General features: G+C 56.6%; 2 protein-coding genes across 2 annotated transcripts; one reads left to right on the forward strand and one right to left on the reverse strand.

Annotated features, from left to right (window-relative positions):
• Positions 1-2: 2 nt before the first annotated feature.
• Positions 3-5,342, forward strand: HSP90AB1 (heat shock protein 90kDa alpha (cytosolic), class B member 1; the record flags this gene model as incomplete). Its single annotated transcript, XM_010161650.1, has 11 exons — positions 3-146; positions 296-502; positions 782-941; positions 1,140-1,273; positions 1,684-1,995; positions 2,432-2,597; positions 2,792-2,982; positions 3,226-3,373; positions 3,639-3,907; positions 4,328-4,661; positions 5,183-5,342. Coding segments are annotated over 11 exons (2,175 nt in total), but the record flags the coding sequence as incomplete, so codon positions are not given.
• A 2,635-nt stretch (positions 5,343-7,977) lies between these two features.
• Positions 7,978-11,148, reverse strand: SLC35B2 (solute carrier family 35 (adenosine 3'-phospho 5'-phosphosulfate transporter), member B2; the record flags this gene model as incomplete). Its single annotated transcript, XM_010161660.1, has 3 exons — positions 7,978-9,322; positions 10,323-10,483; positions 10,794-11,148. Coding segments are annotated over 3 exons (1,455 nt in total), but the record flags the coding sequence as incomplete, so codon positions are not given.
• Positions 11,149-13,261: the final 2,113 nt, after the last annotated feature.

Consider the following 13,261-nt stretch of genomic DNA (forward strand, 5'->3'; position numbering starts at 1 on the left):
TGCCTGAGGAAGTGCAGCACGAAGAGGAGGATGCGGAGACCTTTGCCTTCCAGGCGGAGATCGCCCAGCTCATGTCACTCATCATCAACACCTTCTATTCCAACAAGGAGATCTTCCTGCGGGAGCTCATCTCCAACGCCTCCGACGTGAGCGTGGGCCTTGCGGGGGTGGCCTGCTTCCTCTGCCCGGGGGGGTTCGGGGAGGCTGGTGTCTGGGTGGGCTGCGAGGCTTCTGCTGGGGGAGGAAGGTGGCTGTTGAGGAGGGCAACCCTGGTGAGCATTATTCTCTCCCCTAGGCGCTGGATAAGATCCGATATGAGAGCCTGACTGATCCCTCAAAGCTAGACAGCGGCAAGGACCTCAAGATAGACATAATTCCCAACCCTCGGGACCGCACGCTCACCTTGGTGGATACCGGTATTGGGATGACCAAAGCGGACCTCATCAACAACCTGGGCACTATTGCCAAGTCCGGTACCAAAGCCTTCATGGAAGCCCTGCAGGTGGGTTGGCTTTAGGTGCATGGGTTCTTCAGGGCCTGGGCCGTAGGCTTTCACTAGGGTGTAACCCCAGCTCTGCTGTGTTTTCTGCTGGGGGAGCTGTAAGCCTACCCGAGTGTGCTTCCCCACCGTTCCAGCAGCAGGGAGTAGCTGAGGGTAGGGCTGGCTGCCTGTTGGCGCTTGCCTCTTCTGTGCGTGCTGACCCAGTTCTCTGTTGCTGTCAATCAGTTGCAGACATCTTCTGTCTCTTTGGGTTGAATCAGTCTTTCCCTGCTCTTACAGGCTGGCGCAGACATCTCCATGATTGGGCAGTTTGGTGTGGGTTTCTACTCTGCCTATCTAGTGGCTGAGAAGGTGGTCGTCATTACCAAACACAACGATGATGAGCAGTATGCTTGGGAGTCGTCAGCTGGAGGTTCCTTCACTGTCAGAACAGACCACGGTACGTATTGTGCAAAAAGAATAAGCGTACTTCTCTGATAGAAGCACACCTTTTTCTGGTGCTCCTTAGAGCTGTGTTGCACTGTCAGTCAGCTCGTTAATGCTGGCTGTCAAGTAGTGTTTAGGCTGAAGGAGCTGGTCCTTCTTGCTCTCTGCCCTTTAATCCTGAAACGCTAACGTTTCTCTCCCCGTGCCATAGGTGAGCCCATTGGACGGGGCACCAAAGTGATCCTGTATTTGAAGGAGGACCAGACAGAGTACTTGGAGGAGCGGCGTGTCAAAGAGGTGGTGAAGAAGCACTCCCAGTTCATTGGCTATCCTATCACGCTCTATGTACGTAAGGGAGGGGCTGTGGGGACCCACTGGAAAACTGGAAGCAGGGCTGGGTGGTTTTGGGAGTAGGAGGCCAGAAAAGGGCAGAATGTGGTCTCTTCCCTTCCATAGCTCCTGGGTGGTGGGTATCCAGGCATGCTTCTGGCCTGTGATCTGTGCAGCTGGAGGTCATCTAAATCAGCCATGGGAGGAGGAGGCTTTCCTGTCCCTTGTCCCGTCTTCTCAGACACAGCTTTTGGCTGCATAAACTCTGGAGGGACTCTTGAGGGCTGGTTTCAGGAGAAGCCCTGGTTCCAGATGTTGCATTTGCTGGCCCTAAGAAAACACCTGTTTCTCATCTGGAGCAAAAGGATTGTGGGTAACAGTTGCTTGGGGCTAAACCTGACCCTTGCTTGTCCCTTTCTCCACAGCTGGAGAAGGAGCGTGAGAAAGAAATCAGTGATGATGAGGTAGAGGAGGAGAAAGATGAGAAGGAAGAGGAAGAGTCAGCATCCAAAGATGAGGAGAAACCCAAAATTGAGGATGTGGACTCTGAGGAGGAGGAGGGAGACAAAAGCAAGAAGAAAAAAACAAAGAAAATCAAGGAGAAATACATTGACCAGGAGGAGCTGAACAAGACCAAGCCTATTTGGACCCGCAACCCTGACGACATCACACAGGAGGAGTACGGAGAGTTCTACAAAAGCCTCACCAATGACTGGGAGGACCACCTGGCTGTCAAGGTGGGTGCTGGGATGTGCTGGCTTCCAGGGAGAGACAGAGACCCCTCTTCCAGCCCACACCCAGAGCTACCACATGGTTGTACCTCAGTGGAACTGAGGGTTCTCTGGTCACTTAGCAGTGTTTCTGCCTGCATTGTGACTCCCATGCAGGTGGAGGGGTTGGCAGTGACAGCCTAGAAACAGGATAGGAGGGTGTGTAACCTCAGAGAAGCATGACTCCGCTGTCCAGGCCTGCTGAATGCCAGAGAACCCTGGAATGTGGGGCTGAGCAGAGGGAAATGCAGGCTGCTCGGATGCGGGGGACCATGCTGTGCCCCCCTGCCAGCTGCAGTGCTGAGGAGTGGCAGTTTAGCCTGCCCACAGTGGGCCCCAGAGGGAAGGGGAGGTAGAAGGGGAAGCATTCTGGCAGTTGTTTTCTTCCTTCCTGTCTCTACAGCACTTTTCCGTGGAAGGGCAGCTGGAGTTCAGGGCCCTGCTCTTCATCCCACGCCGTGCCCCTTTTGACCTCTTTGAGAACAAGAAGAAGAAGAATAACATTAAGCTGTATGTGAGGCGTGTCTTCATCACGGACAGCTGTGACGAGCTCATCCCCGAGTACCTAAGTAAGACCCTTTCCACTGCCTCAGCCTCCCAGTGCAGAACTGGGACCCCAACAGCTCTGTGGTGCCACTCCCAGTGCAAAGTGGCTGGATGAGGCACCAGCTGGCGGTACAGCACTCAGTGCTTTGGTGCTTTTCCTTCTGTGATCCAGCTCAGAGCTCTTAGCGTGACTCCCATTTCCGTTTCCTCTACTCAGACTTCATCCGTGGTGTCGTGGATTCAGAGGACCTGCCTTTGAACATCTCTCGTGAGATGCTCCAGCAGAGCAAGATCCTCAAGGTGATCCGCAAAAACATTGTGAAGAAATGCTTGGAGCTCTTCTCCGAGCTGGCAGAGGACAAGGAGAACTACAAGAAATTTTACGAGGCCTTTTCCAAGAACCTGAAGGTGAGCTGGGCACCCTGCATCTGGAGGAGGGAGGGACCAATGATCCATCTGCCTGAGGAGTGATCTTTTCCCTGTGCTGCGTCTTCTCTGCATGGGTGTTAGGGTGGAGGGGGTGTTGGTTGGCCCCTCTGGCTGCCCTAGGCCAAACCATCGGGGGGGTGGGCAGAAACGGCGGTGCCTCAGGGGTGGGCAAGCGCATGCAGGTCCCATCCTGGTGACTTCATGCATCTTTTCTGTCCCCAGCTGGGCATTCACGAGGACTCAACCAACCGCAAGCGCCTTTCGGAGCTGCTGCGTTACCACACATCCCAGTCAGGTGACGAGATGACCTCGCTTTCAGAGTACGTGTCCCGTATGAAGGAGACCCAGAAGAGTATCTACTACATCACAGGTGAGCCAGAGCTGCTCCATGCCCGAGTGAGGTGGAGGCAGGTCACCTGCCTGCCAGCTCTAACTTAAAAGGTGGGTGCTGCTGCCTTCAGTAGACCCTCTCCTGAATTGCAGACCATCCGTGGGTGTTGGGGAAAGACCATCAGGCCTAGAACCCTGGCTGCAGCCTGTTTTATGCTAGGGGTTCTGAGTGTTGCTTGTGCTGCTGTAACCAGCTCCTACGTCTTGTTGACATCTCATTTCTTCCCCCTCCCCCCCCAACACAGGAGAAAGTAAGGAGCAGGTTGCCAACTCAGCCTTTGTGGAGCGTGTGCGGAAGCGTGGCTTTGAGGTGGTGTACATGACAGAGCCCATTGACGAGTACTGCGTGCAGCAGCTCAAGGAGTTTGATGGCAAGACCCTGGTATCGGTCACCAAAGAGGGTCTGGAGCTGCCTGAGGATGAGGAGGAGAAAAAGAAGATGGAGGAGAGCAAGGCCAAGTTTGAGACCCTCTGCAAACTGATGAAGGAGATCCTGGACAAGAAGGTGGAGAAGGTGAGGTGGGCAGGGAGCAGCTCGGCCCTGGGCTGGAGGGAGGAGGGCTGGGCCCTCCCGTGATGCAGGCAAGGGCCCCGGCTCAATGCATGCCTCTCATCTCCTGCAGAGGAGCCGCTAAAGGAGACTGGAGGTCCCAGCATGCACCACCTTGCTCTAAGCAGCCAGGCTGCAGGTGAGGGGCACTGACCCAAATACGGCCGTTGATGGGAGAAGGTAAGTGTGAGAAACGTGCCGTGGGTGCTGAAGGTGCTGGCTGAGCTGTCCAAACTCGTCTGTGCAGCAGGCCTGGAGCTGCTTGGAGGATCTCTGCTTGCTTTGGGGTGTCCCCAGGTGAACCTGGGGTGTTGTGTGCTGTGGCTGGGCCTGGTCCGGAGCGCATGGGGACCTTGCTTGGCTAACTCTTGGCTACGTTGGCAGGTAACGATCTCAAACCGGTTGGTCTCATCTCCCTGCTGCATCGTCACCAGCACCTACGGTTGGACGGCCAACATGGAGCGCATCATGAAGGCTCAGGCGCTGCGGGACAACTCCACGATGGGCTATATGATGGCCAAGAAGCACCTGGAGATCAACCCTGACCACCCCATTGTGGAAACACTCCGTCAGAAGGCTGATGCTGACAAGAATGACAAGGCTGTCAAGGATCTGGTGGTGCTGCTCTTCGAGACTGCTCTGCTCTCCTCTGGCTTCTCCCTGGAAGATCCCCAGACCCACTCCAACCGCATCTACAGGATGATCAAACTGGGGCTCGGTAGGTGTCTGCCTGGCTTCTCAGGCCCGGAACGGGTCCTGCGGTCAGGTCAGCTGGTCAGGCTAGCGTGTAACTGTCCTGGGGGAGGCCAGTGAGTGAGCCACGCCGGCGTGAGGTGGCTAGGGGCAAGTGGAAACCTGGAACAAGGTACTCTGGGAGGGCTCAGGGCTCTGAGTGGACCAACCTGTCCTCCACAAGGCCAGGAGCCACCACTGGGTTGCTCAGGTGACAGGCTGAGGCGTTTGTATTTCCCCAGAGTGAATGTTGAAAGCCTGTCACAGGAGATGTGAGCTGCCTGGTGAAACAGCTTGTGCTTGCACCCAATTTTTCTCTCCAAATTGTCTATTTAGCTAAAAATGCAAACTGGGAGGTGTGTGGCTTGGGGTAACTGCTGGATGCGAATAGTCAGTCCTGTCCCTCAGGCTGTGGCCAGGATCCAGCCTTGGCTCTGGGAGAAGCTGTACCTCTGGGTCAGGTGCCACTTGGAAAGGCTTATCTCCTCCTTTCCTCCCCTCTCCCAGGCATTGATGAAGATGAGGTGACTGCAGAGGAGCCCAGTGCAGCTGTCCCTGATGAAATCCCCGCTCTGGAGGGAGATGAAGATGCATCCCGCATGGAAGAGGTAGACTAAAGTAGGAGGAGTTACCTCACCTGCCAGGCCTGTCCCATATCACGACTGCTCCCATCAGCAGCTGCTGACCTCTTGGTGGGGTCTGGTTTTGGATTTGCTCGGTTGGGGTTGTTTTTGGCAGGGTGCAGGAGGGCGTGATTCCCTGTTTGTCAGTAGTGAGTGATTCAGGCAGTCCGAGGGCTCTCTGTTCCATGTCTTTCTGCATGTGTAGGGACAGCTGTTGGATGGTGGAGGTGTGGAGGCATCAGGCTTCCCCTCTCACCCCATTGCTGGGTCTCCCATGTTCCCAGTAAGTACCACACACTGTCCTTGTTCCACTGGTCTGGGAGAGCCCTTCCTCTGAGCTGCTGCCTCCCCAAACCCCCAGGGTTGGATATTGTATTTTGGTTGGCTTGTTTATTATTCTGTTCTGTTGGAATTAAAATATCAAAGAATGTGGTTTAAATGGAGGGGTCCCCTGTGTTTCATGCCTGCCATACAAGGGGTCTCGCCCTGTGTCTGAGGGTATGGGGCAGCTGCTCTCTCCCCTGCCCTGACTGGTTTTCAGAGCTCTGCTTTAGCCCACTGTGAAGTGGGGAGGAGGAACACAAGCTGCTGTGCAGGTGGGGGTGTCTGCAGCAGCTCCCCACCCACAGCATGGCATGCCCCGCAGCCTGGAGCAAACCTTTGGATCTGCAGTGTCAGCTGGGCAAGCTGTGCCAGGACCTGAGCCGGCACTGCTGCCGGCTGCTGTGATCCAAGCGTCCTGGTGGGCAGGGGCTGTGGCAGGAGCCATCTGCCTGCTCCCTTGCAGTGCTGGCGGTGCAGTAGCAGCTCCGGGCTGCACTCAGCCACTGCTCTTCAGCTCTTAGGCCAAACTACTCTGCTCCAGACCTTCCCTCCCACCTCCAGCCTGCGCTTTTTCTGCAGCCCTGGGGAGGTTGGCAGTACCTTGCCTCCTCCCGGATGATGGAGAGGCCTGGGGCATCACCCCTGCTTCACCTGCCCCTCACACCCCGTGAGTGGGTTTTGTCACCCTGGACTGCAGTGGCCCTTGGGGTTTGGCAGGCAGGAGTGACACTGACACCACGTTCTCTTGTGCTGGCTGCCTGCCAGCGACCACAGGCACAAACCAGTGGGCTTCAGCCAGCACCCGCCCGCAGCAGGGGGGAGGATGAGGCAGAGCCCGCTGGGGTCCCCCTCCCTGCCGCTCTTTCGGCGCGGGCTGCTAGGGCAGTGCTGGAGCTGAGCTAGCAAATGCCTTCGGGGCAGTTTTCTTTCCTGAGACAGGAGAAAAACACTCTTTAAAAGTAAGGTTTCTCTCTGGATTGGGAAGGTTTTGCCAAATAACACATCACTATAAAGTCAATTCTTTTAACTTCATGTTTTAAATTTTTTCTTTTTGTTCGTTTTCTTTGTAATTTAAATGTAGATTTAAAGAACAAGGGATTCCATTCCCAACCTGGCAGACAACCTTTTTTTTTTTTTCCCCCATCAATAAGGGAAAAAAAACCCCACAACCTTCCTGTTTTCAGTCTTGTCAGGAGGTGCTGGGGGTAGGAATGTGTAGAGGCAGGATGAGGAGCTCAGAGCTAGGAAAGGAGCACAGGTAAAACTGGCGAGCCAAGTGCTCTGCAGCCTTGGGCTGTGCTCAGCACCAGCTCTTTCTGCCTGCTGCCTCAGCTAACTCAGCAGCTCCTGTCCCTTCTCTCCTCCTCACGGAGTGACTCCCTTTTCTCTAGCTCTGGTAGGCCAGGGTGCCCTGTCTCTGACCCCAGACCTCACCACAGGAAAGGTTGGGAAGCCTCTCCCCTCCTTCCAGGTACACGGGGGAAAAAAAACCAAAAAACAACAAAACACCCCCAGGGCACAATATGCAGCATATTTTTAATTTAATAAAATAAAAAGAGAAAAATGTTGCTTTCAAAAGTACCAAAACCTGCTGGCTTGGCAGTCAGGTTGTGTTGAGGAGAAAAGAGTTGACCAGTAAAACCCAGACACTTGGGGAAGAGCAGCTTCCACTGCTCTGTTCCCCTGCTGCCTGGGGAGCAGATGCCCACTCGCTCCATCCCCTGCTGCCTGTGGAGCAGGAACAAGGCACCACAAGTGGGCTCTGCCCCACTGCAGCCCTCCAGGCACAGTGGGGCTCTGGCCAGGCCCCAGGCAAGCCGGGGCCGATGCCTCCAGTTGCTGGGAAGAAGAGGGACTATTTGTGCTTCTCTGAATAGCAACTACAAAGCCCAGAAACTGTGGCACTGAGGCACCCCAGGGCGGTGCTGGGGCTTCTGGGCAGCGCAGCCTTTGGCCTGTGACAGCAGTGGATGTAACCAAAAAGCGACCTAGAACAACTCGGCAAGCCTTGGGAACCGTACCGGCAGCCTCACTCTGCGTACAATCAGCCTGGGCCGAAGGGAGCAAAGAAAAGTCTCTGAGCAGGGGCAAGGAACTGATAAAAATCAAACTGGGAGGTACCAGCTTCCACTGCAGTGTGCCCTCCCAAAGGAGATCCCAGGACTGAGGCAGGACAGGCTGGAGTCCTTCCCTTAGCTGTGCCTGTCCTACCTGGTGCACCTCCTGGGAGAGAGGCTGAGTTCTGCCCCCTCCTCTCCCTTGGGACAGGCTCACCCTGGGACTTGCCTCCCATGGAAGTGTTTCCAAAAGAAAGCTAGTGTTTTGCTTGCCCTTTCCTCCTGCTGAGCTCTGTAGTAGTGACAGAAACAGAGGAGCATTAGCCAGAGGCAAGACGGTGCCAGGGAAAAAGAGCTCCCTTATCCATCAGTGACTGTGGAGAGAAGCCACAAGACCGATGGGGCAGGAGTACCAGCAGCCCCACGCTGGTTCTCCCCCAGGCTGTGAGCCCCCCCAGGCCCACGTCTTGGCTGGAAGTCTTTGACCTATTAAGGCAAATGGAAAGGTTTGGAGCTGTGGTAGCCCAGAGCATCCCTGGGCTTGTTCCAGCTCCTTCCCCAGGAAAAGCAGGTGGAAAAGTGAGTCACTGGTCCACCCTATCCATAGCCCACGCTGCTCCTCAGTGGGTTCTGAGAAAGGAAGCAAGTACCCCTGAGCAGAGGCAGGACAGCAGGCACGGCTTAAATGCCACCGCCCCAGCTCCTTAGACCTTTTGTACAGGACTCTCGCCTGGTGGGAGCTTCTTGCTCCGCTTCTTCATGCGGCTGCGGGCGTAGACGCGGAGGAAGAGGGCCGTGAAGACAACGGCTACGCCCAGCCCCCCCACGACAGTGACGGTGTGCCCGTAGATGAGGCAGGAGAGGAGGATGGCAAAGGCCTGGCGGAGCGTCATAATGATGGTGAAGACGGCTGCCCCGAACTGGTTGATGGTGTAGAAGATGAAGAGCTGGCCGCAGGCAGAGCACACCGAGAGCAGCACGGCATGGGCAGTGAACTCCGAGTGCCGGGCCATGAAGCGTACCGACTCCAGCAAGGCACCCTGCTCCAAGAGCGAGCCCACCGTGAAAAGGCAGGAGAAGACGTTGACGCCAAACATCATCTGCACGGGAGACATCTTGTAGGTGAAGAGGGCGTCCTGCCAGTTGGAGGTGAAGCTGTCGAAGATTATGTAGCCGGCCAGGAGGACAACGCCTGAGAAAGTGGTGACAGTGGACGTGTGCTTGTTGGGAGCACTGGAGAGCAGGAACATGCTGACCCCCACAGAGATGAGGGCAGCAGTCAGGTACTCCCAGTACTCGTAACTCTTGCGCGACACCAGTTTGCCCATCATCATCACCGGGATCACTTTGGAGGCCTTGGCCAGCACCTGGGTGGGGAAGCTGATGTATTTGAGTGCCTCGTACTGGCACCAGCTGCTGAGGATGTTGGAGAGGGAGGCAAAGGAGTACTTGTACATGGGAGCTCCTTGGCGCGGCTGCTTGGTCAGGGCGCAGTACAGGCCAGCCACCGTGAAGGCCAGGATGCGGTTCATGAACACGAGGAACTGGGAGTCCTTGAACTTCTCTCCAAGGTCCGTTTCGGTGGCACCATATGTTCTCGTCATCACACGCTCCTGGAGGACGCCCCACGTGAGGTAGGAGGCCTGCAGAGCAGGAGCACAGGGAGAGTCAGGACCCGCAAGGGGAGCTGGAAGCAACCACGGGAAGAAGAGAGCCCAGGATATCCTTGCTTGTCCCAGCGTTGCCTCACCCTCTGCACGGCAATGCTTCCCTGAGACAGCGGGCGATGGGGCTGCCCCCACTCCACCCGTCTGAGTGTGCCCCACACAGTTACAACCGGGAACATCCCATTCCAAACAAAACCTGCCCAGTTTACAGCTTCAAGGGGAAAGGAGACGGCAAAGCAAACATCCTATGGTACAGCGAGCGGCTGTGCTGTAAACGGCCTGCCGAACCAGACCGGCAGGATCGGGGAATGTTACCGATGCACAGCTGCGGTTTTGGTGCCAGCTCCCTGCAGCAGGTCCTGGCAGATTTCCCAGTGGCCTCCGCATTGGTTTTCACTTCCAGCTCTCTAGGCCCTATTCTTCCATCCAAATTAACTCTAGTTTCAAACCCAGCAGACAGAATTGTCCTCCAGGGATGATCACTCTTCTGGCTGTCACCTCCGCTACTTCTGGTGCAACAGTACCAACCCCCAAGAAGTAACACAGACCTCCAGTATGCGAATCCACTCCGTCAAGGCAGGATGCGTCAGCACCAGAGGGTGACCCAGAGGAGAGCCCGGGAGATAAAAGGGCTCAAATGATCTGCTGCTCTGACATGAGGGGCCAGAACGAGAGCAGCTCCAACAATCTGCTGAATCACAGAATCTTCCCTGTCCGTGGCTGCAGAGGACTGCGATCAGGGGAACAGGAGGTCCCAACCCAGGTGACACCAGCTAAATGGACCTCCACAGCCCTTAGCAGCTCTGGTGCACTATCCTGGTCGACAGGCTGTGTCCCTGACCAAGACCCTGCCCTGTTCAAGGGGGCTGTGTCCCGGTATCCCCTGCATCCTTGGTCTTCAAGGAACTGACGGCCACAACCCTGCTGCCCACCTCCTCCCCCCAGAGCGCCGCGGCCATGCACACAGGGCCCCCACCTGCAGACCAGCAGCGCAGAAGAGCAGCTTGAAGACCTGTCGGGCTGTAGAGGACTCTGTGGGCTCCGCTCGGGGTGGCAGGGAACCATCCTCCTGGTGTACCGACTTCACTTCGGAGCCGAACACACATGATTTGATCACAGGGAAGCAAATGCCTCGGCCTGAATGGGGTAAGAGAAGACGGAGACAGAATTAATCATAGCCTAGGCACCGTAAGCCACGCCAGCTTGAGAGGTGAAGCATCCCTCCTTACTAGCCTCCAAATCTGCTGGTGCCAGGGCTAGGAGTAATTTGAGGGATGGGATGCATCCCATCCCAGACAGCTCTGGGATGCAGCTCTGCGAGCGGCTCAAGCCTGGTCTGACAAAGCAGGCTGGGGAAACAACCTGTCAGCGCTGAACAGGGTTGACTGAGGGGGTGCAGAGAGTTCACAGGGAGGCAGGATGTGGAAGGGAAGGCTCCTGCCCCTACCTGTCTCCAGGTAATTCCTTCTCTTGAAGTACTGGATGAGGAGGAATCCCGGCACCACGATACTCGCATAGCCAGCAGCATTAACAAAGAAACGGAAGAGCCAGAAGTCCCCCCATGAGTCCTGCAGGGCAGGGGCGATCTCTTCGCCGGTAGCCATCGCAGGGAGGGAAGCCAGCACCAGGGGAAGGCAAAATCTGCGGAGAGAGGAAGAGGCAGGTGGTGGGCTACTGGTACATGGCCAGCTCTGCTCTGTATTCCTGCAGCCACCCGGCCTGCTCCCCACCAGCAGGCAGCACCCAGATCCCACCCCAGCGACAACAGCGATGACGGCAGCATGTGGAGGAGGAAGAGCCCTCTGGAGTTGAAGAGCACATGCCAGATATTCATGTTTCCTTCCGTTAAGGGTGTTTGCTCTGGTTTAGGAACACATGGACTCAGAAACTTGGACGTCCAAGATGAGAGAGGACCTTTGAACACTCTTGTAACCATCTGGTTTTCACAACACCCTTACTCCAAATGCAAGGAGCACCTCCCACCTCACCTTTTTAGGTTAAACTGTAGTGCAGCTCCTGGGTGGAAGAAGAAAAGGTCACCGAATGGAAATGCTCCTACCCAGCAGCTCGTGTTTCCAGCCTATGGCCAGAGCAGCCTTCCTCTGAGAGCAAAAGGTCCAGAGGTTCCCCTCCGGCTGCACCAGGTGAGTGGAGGAGAGCCGGGGAGGGCTCAGGCTGCCGCCCTCCCCCACCTCCCCAGGCAGCCCTGGGAGGGAGCGTGCCAAGGCATTCCCCACAGCTCACAGGAAATCACCAGGGCTCGCCCGCCTGGCAAGACGAGAGCAAGGCTGGGAAGGAACTTTCCTACCCGCTGGCTGGTTGGGATTTTACCAGGACTATCCGAGAAGGCAGAGCTGATATTCTTCAGCTACAGCCCTAGGTGGTGACCTGGTCAGGTTGAAAACAGCCTTAATACTCCCCAGAGTTCTTCCCTCCACTGTCCCCTCCCTCACAGAGGTAAACCCGTGATGTTCAGGGGCCACACAAAGAACAAAGCACCACGTACACAACAGCAAGCAGGCAAGGCGTTCCTACACCCAAGGCCACCTGCATCCTCCCCTCGCACAGCAAGCTGCGGCTTCCCGCATCAGGGTAGGAGGTTTCCTTGGTCCACGCTCCATCCCCATCCTGGTTTCCCTGGAAGAGAAAGCCTCCCGACTGCCTTGAGGGCCAGGTGAAGGTGCTGTGGGGCTGGCTACACAAAAGAAGCTCTGAGCTCCTGTGACCAAAAGGGCCAGAGATGTTAATCCCACCTCCCACAAAAAACAGTGAGTCAAAGGAATTTAGGCCCTGTTTAGGGGTGTACCTGGCCGCAATATAATACGGCTGTGACTTCTGGTAGCCCTCACATGAAACTTGGAGACTTACAAACTTAGAGCCTTAAAAGCAAGAAAGTCCCCTGCCACTTCACGAACAAGCCCGCCCCACCAACCTCTCGTCCCCTCGGGAGAGACCCCAGGGGCTTTTCTTATCCTCGGTTCCTGTGGCCAGACCCCCAGAGTCCAACAACCTGACGTAAGCCGAGGCTGTGTTTCACCCTGAAATCTCCCTTCTGTGACTTAAAGGATGCAGAAATTCCCAGCCCGGGGAGAAGTGCAAACAGCTGGGGGTTGGTTTCTGCGCTTACTTCTTACAAGCCCCTTGCTCTGCCCCGCAGAAACGGCAGTTTGACACTTCCACCCCTGCCATCTCTCCCGCTGCAGAGCATCACCGCAGGCTGTACGGCCCACGTTCAGTAACCCTGGTCGATGGCAGCACCCCTCTCGCCGGGAAGAGGGAGCAGAAATGCCGTTGGCTTTTGCAGAAGCTGGATGTGAAGGGCAGGGCCCGGTTGCTACACTTGAGGGCCACGTCTCCCTTCAGGCTGACGGAGACCGAAAGCCGGCCGGCTCCGTTCAGCGCCACTGCGCCCGTTACCCCACCGGCCCCCTCAGCACCGCCACGGGAGGAAAACCAGCTCTGCTCTCCCACAGCGACGGCGAAGAGGAGGCTACGGAGGGACAATGGCTCTCTCTATGCCTGCGCTAGCAATTCCCAGGCCCCGAGAGCTGACACAGTGCAGCAGGCCCTGCCCTCCCCGCCGAGGCTGGGAAGGAACAGGGACGCCAGTGTTACAGGTAGAAAGGGGGGAAGGGGGGCAAGCTGGCGGCATGCCGAGGCCTGAAAAGAGCCTTAGTCTGGGGCCTGCAGAACAGCGCCGAGACAACAGGCTGGGCCGCTGTTCCCCTCGGCACAAGAGGGGCAGCTCCCAAGTGCTTCGGAGTCGGGCTGGGCTGAGCCCTCTGTCTCTGATGCACAGTCTGGGTTCTGGCTCCAGAGGTCTGAAACAAACCCCCTGCCCGCGGCCCTGCAACCCGGAGCATCTCTAGCACCTCCGAGGGCTGAGGCCGAGTGCAAGCCTGGAAGGCCGTGCCC

Source organism: Eurypyga helias, unplaced genomic scaffold, assembly GCF_000690775.1.
Source record: "Eurypyga helias isolate BGI_N326 unplaced genomic scaffold, ASM69077v1 scaffold39430, whole genome shotgun sequence".
In the NCBI taxonomy this organism is placed as follows: domain Eukaryota; kingdom Metazoa; phylum Chordata; class Aves; order Eurypygiformes; family Eurypygidae; genus Eurypyga; species Eurypyga helias.